Source organism: Pogoniulus pusillus, chromosome 6 (genome assembly GCF_015220805.1).
Source record: "Pogoniulus pusillus isolate bPogPus1 chromosome 6, bPogPus1.pri, whole genome shotgun sequence".
NCBI classification, from domain to species: domain Eukaryota; kingdom Metazoa; phylum Chordata; class Aves; order Piciformes; family Lybiidae; genus Pogoniulus; species Pogoniulus pusillus.
Window position 1 is genome coordinate 11,287,623 of NC_087269.1, and position 22,209 is coordinate 11,309,831.

Consider the following 22,209-nt stretch of genomic DNA (forward strand, 5'->3'; position numbering starts at 1 on the left):
TTTTGTCTGCTTATTTAATAATTCTCTCACTTCAGCCTAGCACCAACTCCAAGGGCAGTATAGGGCATTTCCTTGTTTCAATCTGGCTGGCATATTTTCAAGTAGCCTTTGATTTTCTAAGAGTAAAGGAGCAATGCATCAATTTCCTTTTGAAGTCCAGTTCCTTCAGTATGGGTAATCCATCAGCTGAATAAATATGCTGTGAGATTTGTGTTGAATTTTTACTGTCCAACTTGAGACAACAGAATGATATTTAATTGTTGTTGTGGTTTGAACCCAGCTGGCACCCAAGCCAGCTCACTTTCTCATCTTCCATCCTTCTCTAGGGGAGAGAATTTGAGAGGTAAAGAGGATTAGTAGGCTGAAATAAAAACAATTTAGTAATTGAAATAATAATAGTGGTAATGATAGAGCATATAAATGGGTGATGCAGTTGTTCACTTCCCACTACACAATGCCAAGCCTGTTCCTGTCTAGTGAACCTGGAGGGGAGACAATCCAAACCCACAATCTCTCTAGACCTCCAGCCTCCCTCATCTATGTATGGAACATGACATTGTTTTATATGGGTATTATAATGGCCAGTTTGGGTCCATTGCTCTCTCTCCATGCTTTTTCCCTGCTTCCTATGCACTTGAACACTGGAAAGATCTGGGAAGCTGAAAAGTCCTTGATTTCCTATCAATGACTAAAACTATCAATGTAGTATCAACATTTTTTCTCATATCAATTCCTGTAATGAATCCACTGCACTGTTCTACTAAGGAAAAATATTAGGCCTATGCCAGCTGCAAGCTAAACAATTGAAAGAGACCTAATGGTGAGAACCTTTTGAAAATTAGACACATCTATAGTCAGTCATCCTCCAGTGAATGACCTCTGTTTAGTTTACCAAGAGGCAAGCTGAAGGGAAACTATATTGCTTTGCATAAATGTCTCCATGGGAGAAAACAAAACATATGAGTAAGCATTTTGATCTAGTGGAAAAAAAAACCTTCTAACAAGAATTGATGGCTAGGATTCAATAACAGATGATCTCAGCTATGAAGGAATCAACCACTGGAGCAAACCCCTTTGAGAAATAGCAGATTTCACTTCTTGACATTTTGATGTTTTCAAGGAAAAATGCAAAATTATCAAAACAAGTTCCCAACAGGGTTAAAAGAGTGAAATATCTTGGTATACAAGTATATAGTCTGGTCTTTATGCATGAAGTAATTAAATTACTTGATGCAAAGTAATGAAATGGTCTCTCTTCTTTTTCTCTTTTTCATTTGATGAATCTATGAAAATCTGGATCTAATCAATAATCAAAATATTGGCTAATTTGTTTAGGTCAGATATTAATGCAGATATTGACATAAAAGTTTGAATTCTGTGATGTGTCAGATGTTTTCCATCTCTGCATTTGAATTAATTTTACAAACATTGAAGGTGAAATTTTCCTTTAGCCTAAACTAGCTTTGTTGTTATTAATACTGTTAGGTTGAGAAAATAAAGGTACTTAAAGAGGTCAGAAGTCAGAACTTAGATAAGGTACTTAAATAAGGTCAGAAAATTATTATTAATTATTGGAATAAAAGTTTTATTGGAATAGAAGTTCATTTCTATGCTTTAAAGTCAAAACCACTATCTGTCCAGGACTGTAGCTTGTTATCCTTGCAACAATGAGAAATGGATCTTGCCCCCTAATTCTTCCTGTAGAATCAATTGCATGCAGTACATTTCACTTACCACTCTCACAACGTTTTATAGCTTGTATTGTACTTATAATCTGTTCAGAGGAAAGTGCAGATTCAATTATTTCAGAGTGTTCAGTATGTAATTAGACAAGGTCAAAATGTTCCTTCTACCTTGTGGCTGTTAAATTCTCTGGTCTGATAGGAAAGTGAACAGAAGCCTCTCTGCTGTCTTTTAGGACCCATCAAAATGAAAGTTGCTGGGCATTAGTAACAGGAAATTTGTTACATGCAGATCAATAAAACTTTCAGTGGTAAATTCACAAATAGAAGTGGGATATAATAGAAAATTAGTTTCATCTACTGCAATATTCAGCCTGCTCGGGAAATAATTCAGAATCTGAGTCCACACTCTGAATTAGATGACTATGTAATGGTCATCTAATTTACATGAGATGGCTACCAGCAAGTATATTGTCACTATTACATAGGAAAATCCTGCTTTTTTTTCCTTCTGTAGCAATCCATATATATGAACAAAAGGTTCTTTTGTACATTCGCTTGAATCCATATGGGGATGTGTGTATGGGGTGGCTTAGGTAAGGGGCTGCAAAGTGTATAGTAAAATCCTCTTGTATTACAACATTAGCAAGCTGGATAACTGTTGGTAATTCAGTGTTGTAGTTTCAAGAAAAAAATCATGTAGCATAAAGTCTGAAGGTCTGCGATAGTTAAGCAGAGTTTTGATAGTGCTCTCTAAGGGTATGAGTCACAGGCCTGATTCTACTTTCTGTCTTCAGTGAGCTTTGGCCAAGAGCTGTAGAGAGTAACTAACAGGCAAAGAGCATTAACTGGTTAGGACTAAATTAAATGTAGCTCAGACTAAGGGTCAAGTTCAGCCTGTGGCTAAGTGTAAAATGCTGCCATTGGTTTCATGCATGTATATCCAAAGGCAGATTTTTCTCAGAGTAATTAAGAGGTCCTTCAGGTATTTAGATAACTGCAGTGGGAGCTGTGGGGTAGTTTGGAACAAATTGTGCTGCTGATTGCTATTTTCCTATCTTGTGACATATTTAAGGCCATGTTTAAGGAAAGGGAACACATTACTCCTTGGATTACAGGAATTGTGTGCACACTTAAGACACCTGAGTAAGCAAGGGAAATGTATCTGTGTGGACAGGAATTCACATGTTGATGTCAGTGACTCTGATGCCACTGACTGAAGAGATTAGGAAGGTTTTGTTAATGGGAGCCATAAGGAGTAAGTTGGATTTTGACCAGTTAGGGTTGCCGCAGTCCTGCAATTTTGCTGTTGACAGTCAGGAGGGAGGTGAGATTCAACTAGAAAACACATTTACATGCATCTAGCGAGACACATCGTTGCTGCTGTCCATTTGCATCTTATCACTGCTGCAGGTGGGACAAGGAGAATCAGGTAGTGAATAGAGCAGGAGATCGCAAGTCAGGAACAGTCTGGACTGTTTTGGTTCTCAAAAGTTATCCATCCAATTCAGGACCAAAGAGGGAAAACAACAGTTAGTGCATGCCTCTTGTGGCTCAGTTGTCATGAACAGGAAATGGGTCACGTAACATCATTCCTCCCTCTCTTCACAGCCCACTGAGCCTATGATAAGTACTACAGATCTTTTTTTTTTGTTTAGCTTAATAGGGATTTACTCAATGGCAGGGAAATGTGTGTTAACTGAAGTAATTTTACGTCCCAGTTTCTTGGGTCTTGTGTGTGGGTGAGTGTGGTTAATTACTGGGGTTCAGCTGATGAGCAATAACTCATTAAGCTTCAGTGACTTGGTTGCTTTTGTGCACATCTCTCTTTGCTGTGTCTGTGCCTTGGGCAGCAGGCTTGAATTACCACTGCTGCCAGACCAGTCCCTTGTTCAGTCATGACTTTTTCCTGCCAGTCTTCAGAAAAAAAGAGCAGCAAACCATCTGCCGCCTGCACTAATTGCTTCATGATTGCATTCATTGTCCTGCCTGAAAGTACAGTTGTCACACGGCTGCTTCTTACTACGTAATTGCAGATCTGCTGCTTTACTTCTCCATTTTCTGTGCAAGAGTTACAAATCATGGGAAAGCTTCAGACACAGTAGCACATTGCTGGTGAGGCAGAAGCTTGCTGTAAGTCTTGTACCTGTGAGTTCTCATGGGTTTAATCAGCATGCTTGTAGGATGAGTGGCTGTATTTTATGGCAGTATTGCTTATGAATTACTATGTAATCTTCGAAAGTGGTTTGCTATGTAATCAGAGGGTGGAATGTAAGAGCCTCTGCTTCATGGGGAGATATCTTCTATTCAGATGGGTCAGACACACTGAGAAATGGTTAGTAATCAGCTACAAATAACAGAGCTATTTGGAGAGACAAAATACAGGTGAAAATGTGAAACACAAGTCAGACAGGCGAAATGCAGGGTTGTAATTGGGTTGTAATTGCCCAGGCCAGGAGTAAATGTGCAAAGGCACTCAGGCTCTGAAAGGCTGAAACAGAGGCTGAAAAAGAGGGTTTAAAATGGAGTTTTTGTTGTTTCTCTTCCTCTCTCATTTTAAACAAACTCCTGAAAAGCAAGGTACTTCAGACTGAAGGAGCTCAGTCAAGATAGGACTAGTAAATGGAGAAGTTTGCATTTCCATTTTCATTTTCCTGTCTTTTTTTTTTTCTTGGTTGGTTAGTTTGGTTTTGTCTTTCTCAAAGATTCTGTCTACCTTAATTTACTGTATGTCACACTGGAGGTCAGTGAGTTAGGGACTGATACTTGACTGTATAGTTGAATTTCTGGTTTAGCAAATCAGGATTCTCTTGCTTCTGAGGCAACATATCTTCTTTCATCAAAGCACATCATCTTCTTTAGTTTCCTACAGTAAGAGAGGTTTGCTCCTCATGCACTCAAGTGGGAGAGAAAGGCATTTGTCAGGGGTCAGAAAGTGACAGAGGAACCACTTAGAATGGAGATAAGGATGCAAGAGAGTAGTCTGACTCTTAAAAGTACCTTCAGCCTCATGTGTCTGGTCTAATGCTTGTGTCTGACAGTAGAGTATCTACCGTTGATGTAGTCCATATTCACTGACTGAAGATACAATGGAGTGTGTCGCATGCATTTCCTGATACCCTGCTTGGAAAAGGATCAGACTTAGGGACCTCGAGAGGTTTCTTTCAATCTAAATTATTCTATTTATACCCTCTCCATTTCAGTAGTAACACTCACTGCCTACATAGACCAGTGAAGGAGGAATAAAAATCCAGATTTATTATATAAACATGCACCGTAGTTGGTTTGGGTTTTTTAAGGATTTTTTAAAAAATTACTGTTAATATAAAATTTAATATCAAATTTAGCATCAAAATTACTGCTAATATCAGCAATATCAATACCATCTGGGGAGTATTATTTTTTTACCACAATGCTGACAAGATTTAGAAGACTATTCACTTGGGTGAACGTTAGCCCAGGGAGGCTAATCCCATCCAAAATTAATGGAGAGGAAAAAAACTCTGGAGTCGGAAGCATTAGTCACATTGAATCATCCTCTGGAAAATCTTATCTCTCCTGACAGACTACAGACACAATCAGGGAGCTAGTTTGCGTAAAGCTAGCATTAGCCTACGTGAATAACTTCCCCTTTCCCTACGGCATTACTCCTGCAACAGTCTGCACTGTTAGTGTTAATATGTGGGACGCCACTAATGAACCACGCCAGCTTTCCAGCCGACTTGATTCTCTTTGACGCGTGTGGTGCAAGATGAAAAGTAAACCAGAATTTGCACGTTAAGAGTTCTCGGTCCCAGCCTTTGCATTCTTGAACTTTCCCTCTTCTGGGGTGCCAGCACTTCTGCCAGGGATATGTGCTAGTTTGAAGCAGGCTAGAATGTTTTGGTGAGAGAAAGTAGATAATTGGCTATGAAAGGAAAACATGGTTGTGTCTCTTCTCTCACAGTCCCGCTGAGAAGTATGGGAACAAGAAGTAAACATTAGATAACATTCTCCATTTTGTCTCACTCTGCCTTTGCCTTCAGACTGAGCAACATCTCATTAACCTCGCTGCCACTAACCTTCCTTCTTAACCTCTTGGCTGCACCTCTATTCTTTCTCAGGATTTGGGGTAAGGTTGAGAGGGGCAGGGGGAGGTGTTGGGGTGGTTTGAGAACCCCTCCTGGGGACTCAGGTTTCTGGGAGGGGAGTTGTGCTTCTGTATTACTCATCCTTTGTATATTTCTGTATATAACTGTATATATTGTAAATAGCTGCTAGTATATTCTGCTAGCTGTAAATAAATGGCTTCATTTATATTCCCAGGGTCCATCTGAGTTAGCTGGGGCAATTTCTAAAGTGTGGAGGGGCGGGTTACAGCCAAACCATCATAGATAAAAAGAGCCTTCCACACAAAGGCCTTGCAAACAATAGACCTTTTATTTTAAACTTTCCATGTGGTTATGTTTCCAAGCAAGCAATCAGTTACGCACAGACACATCCATGTTTGTAGCTAGGGCTGTACGTGCCACTTGTGTGAAAACTTTAAGCACAGGCATATGATGGACATCTTCACAGAATCACAAAGCCAGAATATCAGGGGTTGGAAGGGACCTCCAGAGATCAACTCCAAACCCCCTGCCAGAGCAGCTTGCATGCAGCTCCTTGCAAATATTCCTTTTTATCTCACAGAAGCACAGGAACATCCAGGTTGGAAAAGACCCTCAGGGTCACCAAATCCAACCTATAACCCTATTGTAGAAGATTTACCTTAAACCATATCCCTAAGCACCACATCCAAACGACCCTTAAACACATCCAGGGTTGGTGACTCCACCACCTCCCTGGGCAGCTCATTCTGGATGGCCTGACCACTCTCTCCATGAAAAACTTTTTCCTAATGTCCAATCTAAACCTCCCCAGTCTCAGCTTGAGGCCATTGCCTCTTGTTCTGTCTCCAGTTACCTGTGAGAAGAGACCAGCAGCAGCCTCTCTAGGAAAGCTGAGAAGCATTTGGTAACAACCAGCATATTGAAAACAAACCTATTTGGCTGTTATTTTATTAAGGGTTTTCCTCCTTTCTTCTTATACAGTCAGTTCCACACTGTTGTCTCAGTAAGAAGAATAATGGTCTAAGATTGTATCTTTCTGGGTTTTCTTTAATTGGCCATAAGCCAGTGTAAAATCTATGTCATAAAATATGCTTTCCTAGAGCCACCATCAAGTCTTTTACACACCTCACTAAGGATAATGTGCTGGGTTAACAATTTAAAATAAAGAATGGAATTAAAAGTGGGAAGAATCTCTTGCATTCTTTCCTCTAATTCAAAATTTAAAAAATAAAAGAAAAAAGAAAAAATCAACTAGAAAAGCTAGAAGTGGGTAGATTCAGATTGGATGTTAGGAAGAAGCTCTTCATCATGAGGGTGGTGAGACACTGGAACATGTTGCCCAGGAAGTTGGTGGAGGTCCCATCCCTGGAGGTCTTTGAGGCCAGGCTTGGTGGGGCTCTGAACGACGTGATCTAGCATGAGGTGTCCTTGCCCACAGCAGAGGGGTTGAAACTAGATGATCTTTGAGGTCCCCTCCAGCCCTGACAATTCTATGATTCTATGAAAGCCCAGAAACAGTCTGGCAGTCCATAGAGGAGGGCACATTTCTAGTCCAGGAGTGTTATCAATGAAACTAAAGGAAAGACTCTTGAGCAGTAATCACTGTGCTCTTTACCACTGACTGACTCGTCTTTAGGTGAATCAATATGTCCTTGCTTATCCATCTGTATAAACATCAGCAGTCTACCCCTAGAGAACTTGTTCTTTTGCTACTTCACAATCCTTGGATGCATACTTACAGCTGTGAGTAGATATGTTGTTTCTCTGTACGTTTTTGTGTTCTGTATAACTCCAGTTACCCTACTTCAATGAAGAAATTACTGTCTTTCTCTTCCATCAGAGCTGGACAGTACACTGGGTTAGGAATAAAGAAATGTACTTCATATCAGTAGGTCTGACAGTGATCTCTCTGGTGTCGAACAACTCTCTTTTCTGGAGATGACTCACCTCTCCCTTCTCTTCTTTGTCTTTTGTTTTGACTATACTCTCCAACGTGTCTCCAGTTTCTTACTTTAAAGTGCCTGACAGCACTAAATTTGTGTGGAGCCAAAGGTTTTAGCACAATGCAAATGAAAACAATAATTATTTCTTTTTAAATGTAAAGCTATGTGTATGTAGATTAAAATTCTGGCACTTTTTCCCAGTTGCTGCTCTAGGAAAGCTTTTCTGTTCTGTTCTCATTCTAATAAATAGGCTATTTAGGGAAAAATAGTTTTATTTAATGCAGTTATCCCCACAGTTATGAACCTACCTACTAAAATTACAACACAACAGAAAGCAAATGCAAGATATCCTGTTACCTGTTACAGAGATCCTTTTTGTAACAGAGAAGGAAATTAACCTTGAGGACAAACTAAGTGAAGTAGTATATTCATCATCCCTTGGACTTGAAATTGGATGCCTTTCTAGATAATGCAATCCAATTCAGCCATCAGTCATTGGCCTGAATAATTCTCTATACTACTTAAGTTTAGTGGTAAAGACTACAGCATCTGCTAGGAGGAGAACAGGCTGTGATGATACTAGTAGTTCCTTCTGGCTTTAAAGTATGTATGCCAGGCAGATTCCTTTAAATATCTCATGGTAAAAGTGTGTTTCCTGACACTTTTTTAGCAAGTGAGTTGAATGCACTGGGGACATCATGCTAATAACAGCTGCTTGCGAACTGAAACAAAACCAGAGCACCATCTGATGTAGCTCATATCTGAGAATGTGAGAGGAGATGTTGAAGGGTAGGTAGGAAGAAAACTTGACTGTCATTTCCAAGGTGTTTTGACCTGATAAGCATGCACAAAAGACCCTACAACCTGTAAAATACTCACAGCAGTCTGGTGAAGTCCCCACTGACTGGTAAAGGGGAAACATAACCCCCATTTTCAAAAAGTGTAAGAAGGAAGAACCAGGGAACTACAGGCCACTCAGTCTCACCTTTGTGCCCAGTACGACCGTAGAGCAAATCCTCCTGGAGGCACTGCTGAGACAGAAGAACAGCAAAGAGGTGATTTGATACAGTCAGCATGGCTTCACCAAGAGCAAATCCTGCCTGACAGACCTAGTGGCCTTCTATGAAAAGGTCACAACATTAATCCATGAGGGGTGAGAAACTGATGTCATTTACCTAGCCCTGTGCAAAGCCTTCAACACCGACCTGCATGACATTCTGATCTCCAAACTGCTGAAACATGGGTTGATGGGTGGACCACTAGATGGATAAAGAACTGGCTTGATGGTCGCACCCAAAGAGTGGCTGTCAGTGGCTCCATGTCCCAGTGGAGGCCAGGGACAAGTGGAGTCCCTCAGGGATCAGTCCTGGGACCAGTCTTGTTCAACATCTTTGTCGGTGCCATGGACGGTGCCATTGAGTATACCCTCAGCAAGTTTGCCAACAACACCAAGCTGTGTGGTATGGCTGACATGCTGGAGGGAAGGGGTCCATCCAGAGGGACCTTGGCAGGCTGGAGAGGTGGCCCCAAGCCAACTTCATGAAGTTCAACAAGACCAAGTGCAAGGACCTGCATCTGGGTCAAGGCAATCCCAAGTACCAATATAGGCTGGGCAGTGACTGGCTTGGAAGCAGCCTTGAGGAGAGGGACTTGAGGATGATGGTGGATGAAAAGCTCGGTGTGAGCCATCAGTGTTCTCTTGTGGCCCAGAAAGCCAACCAAATCCTGGACTGCATCAAGAAAAGTGTGTCTAACAAGTCAAAGGAAGTGATCCTCGCCCTCTGCTCCTCACTGGTGAGACCCCACCTGGAGTACTGCATCCAGTTCTGAAGCCTCTGTTATGAGAGGGATGTGGATGTGTTGGAATGTGTCCAGAGAAGGATGATCAAAGGACTGGAGTACCTCTGCTATGGGGAGAGACTGAGGGAGTTGGAGCTGTTCAGTTTGGAGAAGAGGCTCTGAAGTGACCTAATTGTGACATTTCAGTATCTTAAGGGGGCCTACGAGAAAGCTGGGGAGGGACTTTTTAGACTGTCAAGTAATGATAGCACTAGGGAGAATGGAACAAAGTTAGAAGTGGGTAGATTCAGACTGGATGTTAGAAAGAGGTTCTTCACCATGAGGGTAGTGAGACCCTGGAAGGGGTTGCCCAGGGAGGTGGTGGAAGCCCTATCCCTGGAGATGTTTAAGGCCAGGCTGGATGAGGCTCTAGACAGCCTGAACTAGGGTAGGGTGTCCCTGCCCATGGCAGGGGAATTGGAACTAAATGATCCTTGTGGTCCCTTCCAACCCTGTCTGATTCTATGATTCTGAAAGACTTTACTTGAACAAGTTTAAATGACAGTAGTGTGTAGTTTATTAGCAGAAGCAGCCATAGAGCTGCAGACCTCAGTTTGATTGGGCTGTGAAGCAGATATCTAAAAGCTTTAGCACTCTGATGTGTTTCCATCAGCATTCAATAAATACCAGTTATTGGGTAACCTTATTGATGGATTTTGCATGGCTTAATTAATACATTGCTGCAGTTCAAGGCATCCAAAGTGTATGCAGTGTCCTGTGAGCTTTGCTGCTTCAGTGATATTTATGCATCTTAAACCTGGAACCAGAGGTCAGGGAAGTAAATGAGTATCAACCCTGTAGCCCATTTTTTTTTTGTGGATTATGAGACTTATGTTCTGTTCTAGGAAGGAAGTACCATGCACAATTTCAGGTGCACTATTTATATAAAACATGCTGTTCTATTAAGCCCAGTGTTGGCAGAGAAAAGCCTAGACCTTGGCTCTTCTAAATGAAGAATGCTGCGATTCAGGGAACAGCAGCATATTTCCCAGCATTTAAGTGCTCTGAAGAACAAATGTCCTATGCAGTAATTTCTTTAAATTTAATATACTTTGATGCCCATATAAGCTGTGCTGGATGCATGTTGGAATCATATGCATCCAAGTTTTTGATTATTCACTCACACTGTTTGTTATGTTTGTATAGTCAGGGTGAAAACTTCTCCGCCTCTGTGGTAATTTTTCATCTAGAGGTATAATGGGTTGAAAGATCATAAAGGACTACACTATATACCTATATAAGCACATTCAGTCTTTTAGTCCCTACCTAATGCACTGACCCCATCCATTTTACAAACTACACAGAAAGCAAAAGAAGTGCAAGAATGAAGTAGTACCTCACAGAATCACAGAATGTCAGGGGCTGGAAGGGACCTCAAAAAATCATTTAATCCAACCCCTCTGTCAGAGCAGAATCACCTATACCAGGTCACACAGGAAATCACCAAATGGAAGCACACAGAGGCTATCATATTGCTCCTTACCTTCTTGATGTCTTTAAATTATTTCAAGATATGGTCTATCACAGCTGAATAACATTAGCACAGTGCTTCTGTGCACAGTGACTCAGCACTGGTCAGGCCACACCTTGAGTACTGTGTCCAGTTCTGGGCCCCTCAATTCAAGAGAGATGTTAAGGTGCTGGAACGTGTCCAGAGAAGGGCAACAAAGCTGTTGAGGGGCCTGGAACACAAACCCTATGAGGAGAGGCTGAGGGAGCTGGGGGTGTTTAGCCTGGAGGAGGCTCAGGGGGGACCTCATTGCTGTCTACAACTACCTGAAGGGAGGTTGTAGGCAGGTGGGGGTTGGAAGGGAGGTTGTAGGCAGGTGGGGGTTGGTCTCTTCTCCCAGACAACCAGCAACAGAACAAGGGGACACAGTCTCAAGTTGTGCTGGAGTAGGTATAGGCTGGATGTTAGGAGGAAGTTCTTCCCAGAGAGAGTGATTTGCCATTGGAATGGGCTGCCCAGGGAGGTGGTGGAGTCACCGACCCTGGAGGTGTTCAAGAGAAGACTGGATGAGGCACTTAGTGCCATGGTCTAGTTGATTGGCTAGGGCTGGGTGCTAGGTTGGACTGGATGATTTTGGAGGTCTCTTCCAACCTGGTTGATTCTGTGATTCTGTGATTCTAATGACAAAAACTTTGTAGAAGACTACAGTTCATTCAGATACACCTGTGGCAGCAGTAAAGTATAATTTATCAGCATTGAACTTATTCCGTATAAATGAATGGAGAGAAGAAGAAGGACTTCTCTTCATATATTTGGAATTACGTTGTTACATCTTCAGAGTGACTTGTCTTTATCGGGTTTTATTCTGTTATGCTTATAGCTAAATCTAATCTGCTGTTTTGGAGTGTTGCATTTGGTAAAGCTGAGATAAATTTTTAACTGCAGTGCATGTTGAATTGCTTTGTGTCCTGGCCCTGTGTCCAGAAAGAATGAGCAGACCTTTCATGGAAGCAAGTGAGAGGCAGAAAGCTTTATCTTTTGTGAATATAAGAATACTAAAGCCAGGGTAATGGTTGATAACTGACTGAATGTAAGCCAGCAGTGTGCCCAGGTGGCCAAGAAGACCAGTGGCATCCTGGCCTGTATCAGGAACAGTGTGGCCAGCGGGACCAGAGAAGTTCTTTTGCCCCTGTACTCAGCACTGATCAGGCCACACATTGAGTCCTGTGTCCAGTTCTGGGCCCCTCAATTTAAGAAAGATGTTGAGGTGCTTGAATGTGTCCAGAGAAGGGCACCAAGGCTGGTGGGGGGGCTGGAGCACAGCCCTATGATGAGAAGCTGAGAGAGCTGGGGTTGTTCAACCTGGAGAAGAGGAGGCTCAGGGAAGACCTTATTGCTGTCTGCAACTACCTGAAGGGAGGTTGTAGGCAGGTGGAGGTTGGTCTCTTCTCCCAGGCAACCAGTGACAGAACAAGGGGACACAGTCTCAGGCTGCACCAGGGGAGGTTTAGGCTGGATGTTAGGAAGAAGTTCTTCACAGAAAGAGTGGTTGACATTGAAATGGGCTTCCTGGGGAGGTGATGGAGTCACCATCCCTGGAGGTGTTTTAAAAAAAGACCAGATCTGGCAAATGGTGCCATGGTTTAGTTGATTAGATGGTATTGGGTGATAGGATCCTAAGGGTCTTTTCCAACCTGACTGTTTCTGTGCTAAGAGCTAGATTTTTGGTTGGGAAAATCTCTGTTTTTGTAAGGCATGATGCACAGTCTGATTTTATTACAGTGCATGTCTGGGGACAATATTTTATGAAACTGTTAACAGCTCATTTTGTTTGTCCTAAAGATGTGAACTTATGTCATAAGCTCTGAACTTCATAATTCAAACCCAAACAGATCCTGTATGTTATAATCTCATACCACTGGTGATTCCATCAGAATGAATTAGATTTGTCTCATGCCTAGAGAACATTAGGCCCTCAAAATGCATATTTTTGCTGCTTGTTTTGAGGTTTTTAAAGTGCATGTAGACTATTAAGAAAACCCCAAATTGTAATAAATTAAAATACAAATAAGGCTACTGGTAAATGGAGGAAAGAATTCTTGCAGTCATTTAGTTTAGCTCCTTAGAAGTGAGTGAAGGTCTGATGTGTGGGAGTCACAAGAACTAAAAACCAATTTGTTTAGGAGAGGTGTTTCAAGAATCAGGCTGTGTATTACACATTAAAGTTTCTATATAGTTTTTCAGTGGAGATATGCTACCTTTATCTACAAAATTGGTGAGAAGATTGTGTTTTTTAAACAAATATCTCTCTTTATGAGAGAAATTGCTCACTAGGACATGTCCACTGAAGGAGTTTATTACCTTCTGAATCCTTGTATAACATACAAGTGAATACCAACTTCATTGATATTAATGCTGGTGTTCAAATGTGATAGTATTTCACTTCAGAGACTTATAAGACATTGATGAGCAATGAGTAGAATACAATCAGTTGTATCTAAATATTTCCTCAGTTCTATGAATCATTGAAAGCTGTTTTTGAAGCCAGTGTAATGTTGAAATGTTGCAGCAGAAGTGCAAAACTCCTGGATTGCTGTGCTGCTTTGTGGATGAAAACCAAACATATTAGCAATACTGTGGTAGAATCTTCTAATTTCCACCATTCTGAGTAGTGGGACCTTTTACTGAAAAACTTGTTATGTCTGCAATTATAATTCATTTGATGTTTATAATATTTACTAGGAGCCCCAGCAATCTTTACATTGTGCAAACACATGCTGCAACAGATGATCTCTGCTGACAGATGAACTCTGTGATGAGTTCTGTGTCCCCTTGTATGCAGCTTGGTGAGGCCACGCCTCGAGTATTGTGTTCAGTTTTGGGCACCTCATTACAAGAGGGATGTGGAGGTGCTGGAGCAAGTGCAGAGGAGGGCAACGAAGCTGGGGAATGGCCTGGAGAGTAAATCTAATGAAGAGTGACTGAGGGAGCTGGGGATGGGTAGTTTGAAGCAGCGGAGGATGAGGAGAGAACTGATTGCTGTCTACAGCTGCCTGAAAGGATGCTGTTGAGAGGCTGCTGCTGGTCTCTTGTCACAGGTAAATAGTGATAGAAGAAGAGGAAATGGCCTCAAGCTGTGACTGGGTAGGTTTAGACTGGACACGGGGCTTCCACCACCTCCCTGGTGTCCTATTCCAGTGTCTCATCACCCTTACGGTGAAGAACTTCTTCCTGACATTAATCTAAATCTACACTTCTCTAATTTGAATCCATTCCTCTTAGTCCTGTCACTGTCTGACACACTAAAGGGTCCCTCACCAGCTTCCTTGTAGCCCCCTTCAGATATTGGAAGGCCACAATAAGGTTTCCTCAAAGTCTTCTCCAATCTGAACAACCTCAACTCTCTCAGTCTGTCCTCATAGGAGAAGTGCTTCAGCCCTCTGATCATCCTCGTGGCCAAAGCATTTTTAAAGATGAAGCTTGCACTATCATTGTGAAATGTGTGAGCAGCTCTTAATGTTTCTCACACAAGTTGGGAAGCAAATAGAGTGGATGAGTAACATGCAGATATTGTTTGGGGTAGATAAGGAAAGAAGCTCAGTTTTCAGATGTCAGCTTTCTCTACTCCAAAGACAGTAGTGCAGTGTTGTGAGAAGCCTCTTTCTATAGGCAGGGGAGTGTCAGAGAGTCTCTCCTCATCCACAAAGTGTATTTGTAACCTTGGGACAATCTTTCCTTTTTTCTCACATTTCTGTTTTCCCATCTAAAAGAGATAGGTGGTAAGTTCCTACTTCACAGAATGTTAGGGGCTGAAAGAGACCTCGAGAGATCATCTAGTCCAAGCCCCCTGCCAGAGCAGGGTCACCTATACCAGATCACACAGGAATGCATCCAGGTGAATTTTTAATATCTCCAGAGAGGGAGACTCCACAACCACCCTGGGCAGCCTGTTCCAGTGTTTTGTCACCCTCACAGTGAAGAATGTTTTCCTCATGTTTCCATGGAAGTTCCTATGCCTCAACTTCCACCCATTGCCCCTTGTCCTATTGTTGAGCATCATGGAGAAGAAAGAGCCTGGCTCTGTGTTCTTGGCACTCACCCTTTATGTATTTATAAATATTAATGAGGTTACCCTCAGTCTCCTCCTCTCCAAGCTAAAGAGCCTCAGCTCCCTCAACCTTTCTTCATAAGGAAGATGTTCTACTCCCTTGATCATCCTTGTGGCTCTGCATTGGACTCTCTCAAGTAGTTCTCTGTCCTTGAACTGAGAGGCCCAGAACTTGGCTCCGGATGTGGCCTCACCAGGGCAGATTAGAGGGTGAGAATAATATTAGAATTTATAAAAGCAAAATAAAACAAATCCAGATTGGTAATTATTGTTGAGTACTGAGGCATTACATAGAAAAATATATACACAAAGGAAGAGGATGTAAGAAAAGAATTATTGTCTGGTGAGCAAGGTTCAAATCTGAGAGATCAATACAAGATTTGTACTTCATAACAGCTTTGTCCTAGGGAAAACTGAAATGTCAGATCATTCCTTGGCCCTCAGATGAAAAGATACACTGAATTAGTACTAGATTCCTTTTCTATTTGTGGTTGAAAAAGAAATGTTGCAAAGAGCATTATCTAATTTCAGTCTGATAATGAAAATTGTTATTAGACAGCAGTGTTTGCCAAAGGAAATACAGTGACATCTCTCAAGGAACTGCATGCACATGTCTGTCACAAGAAGCCCCAGAAGAGAAAGGGCTTTTATAACAGCAACAAAAAATGTGATGCTGGGTGTAAAAAAATATACAAGCACAATAATTGCTAAAAGGGGAAAACTAATCCCAGCTGTATCATAACTGATGCTTGACAAAAAATCAGCCTCCAAATATTTCCTTTTTTTCCCCTAGTCCAGCTAAATAAACTTACTCTAAAATGTCTGATACTTAATTTAAAAAATCAGGAAAAAAACTCATTGAAATACTCATCTTGTGGGGAGTGACACAAGGTGGAGAATTCCCCCTTTGCTAAAGATTCGTTAGTGATACTGGTGCTATTGTGAGTCAGTGAAGGCTGGGATTGTAGCTGAAATAATGGCAAAGGAGGAAAACCTTTCTAAAGCCTGGTTATTAAAGTGTCTCATCAAAGACAATGAATGGATATGAGTTCCCAGGTTGCTGATATTTCACTTTGAGATCTGTTGCCTTTCCTCACATGCTGTCTGTGTACTGGCTTCTAACTCGAGAGGCAAGAACAGAATTGTGATATCCATTTTCAACCTTAAGAACAAACTTAGTGTCTTGCATTTCTCTACTTTTTGTCTGACTCACATCTAGCTCAGGGCACACACTACAAGGCAGCAGGATTCCCTGAGTTCTGTGCATCACAGTTTCTGGTGTGCTGGGGAGGTGTTGGATGCACCAGATGAACATCCTCTTCGAATAGTTGTGCTGAAAGAGGCAGTGGGAAGCTGTGGTGCTGGGTGGGGTGGTTCAACCATGGGCTCTGCAGTGGGACTGCAGACATAGAGGAGGATGCTGCATGCTGTAATTCATTCTGGTTACTGTTATTATCACCAGCACATTCAGAGGGGATAACCTGCCGAAAGCTGTGCTCAGGAGAACTAGAGAGTAATGTGAGAGCTACAAAGTGAGGGAAACATATACTGTGATTGTTTCAGCCACCTGAACATCAGTGTCTCTGGAAAGCTTACATCCTATATATCCCTGCTGGGGAAACACATTGGTGTTTGCTGGATTGTTTAGGTTGCTTCCCTTTCTTCATTAAAGGATGATCAGAACTCTATTAAAGCTTAAATTACTGTATGCCAAAGAAAATTACTTGACACAGAAGAAACTACTTTGTCATGAAAGGAAAATATTGACATCAAAAAGATAGACTGACAGTAGCTTATTGTTGTTATGTTGTTTAATTTTGCTGTAATTACAGAAATGGATACAGAAATATATTTTTAATGTGAAGGGGGAATAATACCTCCTATATTGGTGAACCTTTTGATTAGGTGGCCTCAAAACACTTTCCAAAAGTCATTGTTAAATGTTCAAAAATATTTTTTTTTCAATTTTAAGAAATAAAAGTTTTCCTCAGTCTAGTTAGGGTATCCTAAAATCTCAAGTGAAAATGTAATCTAACATTTTTCACTTAAGGAAAAATAGCACTCATCACTGAGGTTTTGAGAGTGAACCCATCTCTGTCCATAAAGCTAAACTCTCTTTTTCCTTTTCTCACCTTCATTACCTTCTATCCCCTCCACCTTTGTTCCTCTGTCTTCTTTGACAGTGTTCAAGAGAGATGAGAAAAAGGTGATTTTTTAGCTTTCATATTCTAAAGTAGTTTTCAACATATGCTGGTCTACTGCTTACCAAACAGCTGTGGCAGTTGGTTTCTCCATGTCTTTCCAAGAATTTGCAGTAGGAAAACTGGGGGCTATAGGCATTTGTGTTGAGAATGTAATGTGGAATAAGAAGTAGATCTCAAGTTTTCTTACATCCAAATTCTAAAGTTTCTTACATCAAAATTCATAAAATCATCCTTCAAAATCGCCTTCTTTGTTTCTCAGACACTCTCACAGGCTTCCATCTTTCTCTTCCCTGCCTTTTCACTGCCTCTACTTGTTTCACAAAAAGATATTTTTCAAGGTTTGGGCATAATGATTCAGATTGTTTGCATTTTATGCAAGAAACTCTGAGTAATCATAGTGTGAAAAGGCAGATTGTAGACAAAAAAGGGGTCCAACCTCTTCCTTGCCCAAATAAGGGACTGTCCAAATGTGTTAAACACAGGAAGGAGGGGAAATAAGATGAATCCTCACAAAAACTACAGGACTGATTGCCTCTTACTGCTTCCATATGAGAAATCTGAAATTACATTCAGCAAAAGAAAGGCAGAACCCAAGCGATCCCTCCCTCTACTACCCTTCTGAGAATTACCTGATGGCAGCCTTTACAAAAACCAACAGTTTTAAGTCCTCCAAAACAGCAGCATTTTATATCATCCTGCAAAGAGATGTCAAAGTATTTATAATACCTGTAACTTACCCTTTTGATGACCTTTCTCAGTCTGGCTTGGTATTTATCATGGAAAGATTTTTCTGAAGTGATTGATGTATTCAGATATTGTTTGTGTGACCAGACTAGGAGAAGGTGTCGTGTTGTTTGCAGAAGGACAGGAGCAAAGGGAGACTCACAGATTTCCATGGTACAAGTAATCTGTGGTATTTAGTCATTCGGTCCTGAAGGAGAAGCCTGAACATGTTAGAAAACATTTTTGGTACCAAACTGAACAAGCTCTCTAAGGAGAGCTACTGCTGACTGGCAAGAGAATGACCTTCTAACATAGTATCAAGGAAGGCAACCATGTATATCTGTTGTCAGAGCTAGACCAGGATATCAGACTGTTATGTTATGTTGTACATTTGGTGTCTACCACAAGTTTAAAACAGTAAAAGGCAGCCTTTCCACACTGCATGATTTTACTACCTAAGAGTCCCACTGTGCTGGTTTAAGACTCATTGGATTATTCTAATAAAAGACATCAGATCATTGGTTGTAGAAGAATATTAGTGATCAACTCTATAGCATTCATTGGTTTGCTGAAAGGGATAAAAAGCCAAAGTACAAACAATTTGTCCCTCTTTGCTTCTGAGCATTGGATCTCTTCACTTCCCTGTCTAATCTCTTCCCCTAACCTTGGCTAACAGACAACGGATAAGTTTTGCTGGTTGTCTTCTATATGGGGGGTGAGGGGGAAGAGATGGTGGTGTTGGCCCCTTCTGGGTTTCTTTTCTTTGTCCAGGGGGGAAGTTTGGCTTTCTGTATTATTTCTAAATTGCATATAATTGTAAATGCATGTAAATGTATTGTGTATATATGCTTGTAAATTTAGCTTTGCTGTAAATATAGCTTTATCTTACTTCCAGGCCTTCTGAGCTGGTCTGGTAAATTTCAATTGCAGAGGAGAAGTTCCTCAGCTGGCCACAACCACAAAATTTTAGTTGTGACAGGTTGTTGGGTACCCATACAGTGATCTCTCAGGTAATACCAATTGTGCCCCATGTCACACATTCCAGTATTGCCTCTGACAATAAAAGACACCACAAACACTTTCCAGCTGCATGTCATTTTGAGACTGAAGGAGGTAAAAGTCACCATCTCAGAAGTGATAGAGGCTCCTTCAGATTAATTTCTCTGGTTTTGTGATTTACTGTAATTTGTGACTTTTTGGTTTTGTCCCCAGTTATTCAGTTCAGTGGAGTTTGGCAGAAGATGGCTGCTTCTTCATGAGGGAGTTGCACCAAACAGGTTCTACTGGTAAGACCAAAAATCCTTATTTCCTCAACAGGTTCTCCATGTTACAGAGATGCTGAAATTGGCCTTGAAGGCAATGTGTCCAAATGTAATCTGCACTGCTGATTTGTTGAAGTTAATTTAGAACTTACATGACAGGGGCATGATTCCTCCTGTTATGTGTTTATGGGAGTCTTTAATCTAAGGATGATGCATGACTGAAACATACTGAGGAACAGTCTGAAAAAAACAGATTTGGGAGGTTAGAGTTCAGCAATTTCTTGTGAACATTTTGAGTTTGAGAACACTGCTGTTCAGCATAAGCTTACTTGCATTTGCACCAAATACTGATCCTGTGACCAGTAAAAGCCTTGCAGTCTTTGAGGATATTAGCATTTCTGCCATGGATAACAGTGGACATCCTCTGGTGGCTGTTAGATCTGCTCCAGGACTTGAAGGTAAGCAAGTTAGTGACCACTGAGCTAGACACCCACGGTTCTTCATTCTGAGCTTAAATCATTCTGTGATCCTGCTTCTAAGCAGCAGTGCAACATTTCTAGTCAGATTTCAAGCTGTGTGAATCAGCCAAGATTCTTTTGCTAAATCTTTAGATGTCTGTCAGTTACATCAATGGCAAAAGGTTTTCAGGTTTGATGCCAGTGTCACCTTAAAGAAGCATCGTAGCTTGGTCACAGGGTAACTTTTGTGCTGCCTCAACTTCTGCTATACAGTTTGTATCTAAGTTCACTTAGGGCTATAGTCTGCATGGTTATGATAGAATCTGAGCATATCACAGCTTTTAGTATGTAAGATGCCTGTAATGGATGATTTGACTTCAGATCCAAACACTTCTCCTCTCCACAACTACTGAAAAATAACCCCTGGATGTAGATCCAAAATATATCCTGGAGTTCTTTACTAGCAAATTTCTTTGGTTTTGGAGTTCTATCTCCTTCAGTTTTAGTCATCACAGATTTACCCTGTGATTCTGCTGTACTTGATTCTCTTCCCATGATACTGATTGCAGGCAGATATTTTTGCATTCAGCAGTGATCTGCATAACCAGTCTAAAGCTTTGTGACCACACTTGCTGTGAAATTCTTACCTGAGACATCTCCGTGCTGTCACGTGGTAGCAATCGGTGTAACTTTGCCTTATGTGGAAAAGAAAGCTAAGGAATGAAGCAGAGATTTCCTGCAATTATGGTTGTCATAATCTAAAGCAAAGGTTTGGTTTGTTGTTTTTTTTTTAATATAATTTGGCTTACTTTGCTTTTTGCTTACACTGGTATGAATCTGTGAGACTTCTCATCAGCTCTTTATGGAGTCAGTAGTCCACTTGTGAGCAGAATTTGGCTCATGTCCTGCAAATCTGACCTCTGAAAGAGAAACTTCTGATAAAACAGTAATCTTGAAGTCTGAAGGAGCTGGGCTAGGTGATTAAAATGAGACCCTTGTGGTAGCTTTTAGCCTGTAAGTCTGTGCCAAAACCACAGGTTGCAAACATATCAAGATTCAGGAATGGTTCAGTCAAATATTTTCTTTTAATTTATGAAAGAAGTGAGAGCTCTGGGTCAAATTTACTTCCACAGTTGAATTTGTATTTGGTCTGCAAAGGATGTGTCACAGATTTTGTTTGCTGCTGCTGCTACTTTTCAATCCTTCCTCAGAACATGTGTTAGCTGAAGCTTTTACAAACTCTATTCTGTTTTTAACTTAAACTTGCTTTGGTGTATGTGTCTTTATAGACAAGCATATATATATGTATATAATTCCTATTCGTTTCCTTTAGGACTTTTCACAGAGTTTCAAAATCTCATGTGAAACAGACAACCCCACACATCTCTTTTCTTTTCTTTTGGGACACAGACACAAAAAAAAGCAGAAAGTCCTAGAAATCTTGGGACATAATCTTTGAGACGTTCAACAAAATTATGTTTGTTGATGAAGGTCAGAAAGCTGCCCAAAATGTCCCTCTTTGTGGATCCTTGTGTCCAGTACTGCACTCCAAACCTTCTGAAGTTTCCCATTGTTATGTAAAGTATTGAGTTGTTGTGTATTGACTTGATGGATGGCTGCAATCAGAATAATGATGAAAACTATTATTTTCCATTTCCATGGAGCTCAAACTTTGAAGGCCTCTTAGAACCTAGCAAATATGAGAACTTAGGCTTGGAGCTTCAAAGGCAAAGAGTAAGCTGAAAAGATGAAAAGATGTTCCAGCCATCCACCTAATTCTCTACAGACATAAACAAAAGATGAAACTGTTAGCCTGTATTTTCACCTTGAAGAAAATATCCCTTGCATAACACACCTCAGTGTAAGTTAGACAGTATTTCTGCTATCAAAAGTGAAAATAATACAACTTGTGGAGAAAGTGTTTCATCTCATTCTGGCTTATTTAATAGGACCATCATGACCTTGGGATTAAAAAAAGAGTACTGTTAGCTGCGATTATATGGACACTGTCTATCCTCAATATCATCCGTATTAGAAAACAGAGATGTCCATGTGTAATTGAGAACATGTACACCACAGTGGTTTTTTTCATGCTTTTCCAACTCTCTGCAGCTAAGTATCTGAGGAGAAAATAGGCAGTGCAGTGCTGAATCAAAAGAGCAGCCCTTTGCAGTGGCCACTGCTGAGTCCCCATGCAAGAAGAGCAAATGGGAACTGGAGCATAACAAAGTGCAGATGTACAGTTGAAATCCAGACTTCTACAGCATCACCTTTATAGAATCATAGAATCAGTCAGGGTTGGGAGGGACCACAAGGATCATCTAGTTCCAACTCTCCTGCCACGGGCAGAGACACCTTACCCTTGAACAGGCTGGCTGGAGCATCATCCAGCCTGGCCTTAAATGCCTTCAGGGAGGGTCCTCAACCACCTCCCTGGGCAACCCATTCC

The 22,209-nt window shown here is 41.1% G+C and overlaps 1 protein-coding gene across 5 annotated transcripts in view; it reads left to right on the forward strand.

The window, feature by feature from the left end:
- The window catches only part of SORCS1 (sortilin related VPS10 domain containing receptor 1), a 425,391-nt gene that overhangs the window by 288,875 nt on the left and 114,307 nt on the right, over window positions 1-22,209 (forward strand). For all 5 annotated transcript variants that reach the window (XM_064144430.1, XM_064144431.1, XM_064144428.1 and 2 more), the window contains one exon: window positions 19,253-19,326. In XM_064144430.1, the coding sequence (XP_064000500.1) occupies window positions 19,253-19,326 (74 nt within the window). The remainder of the gene's footprint in view (window positions 1-19,252; window positions 19,327-22,209) is intronic.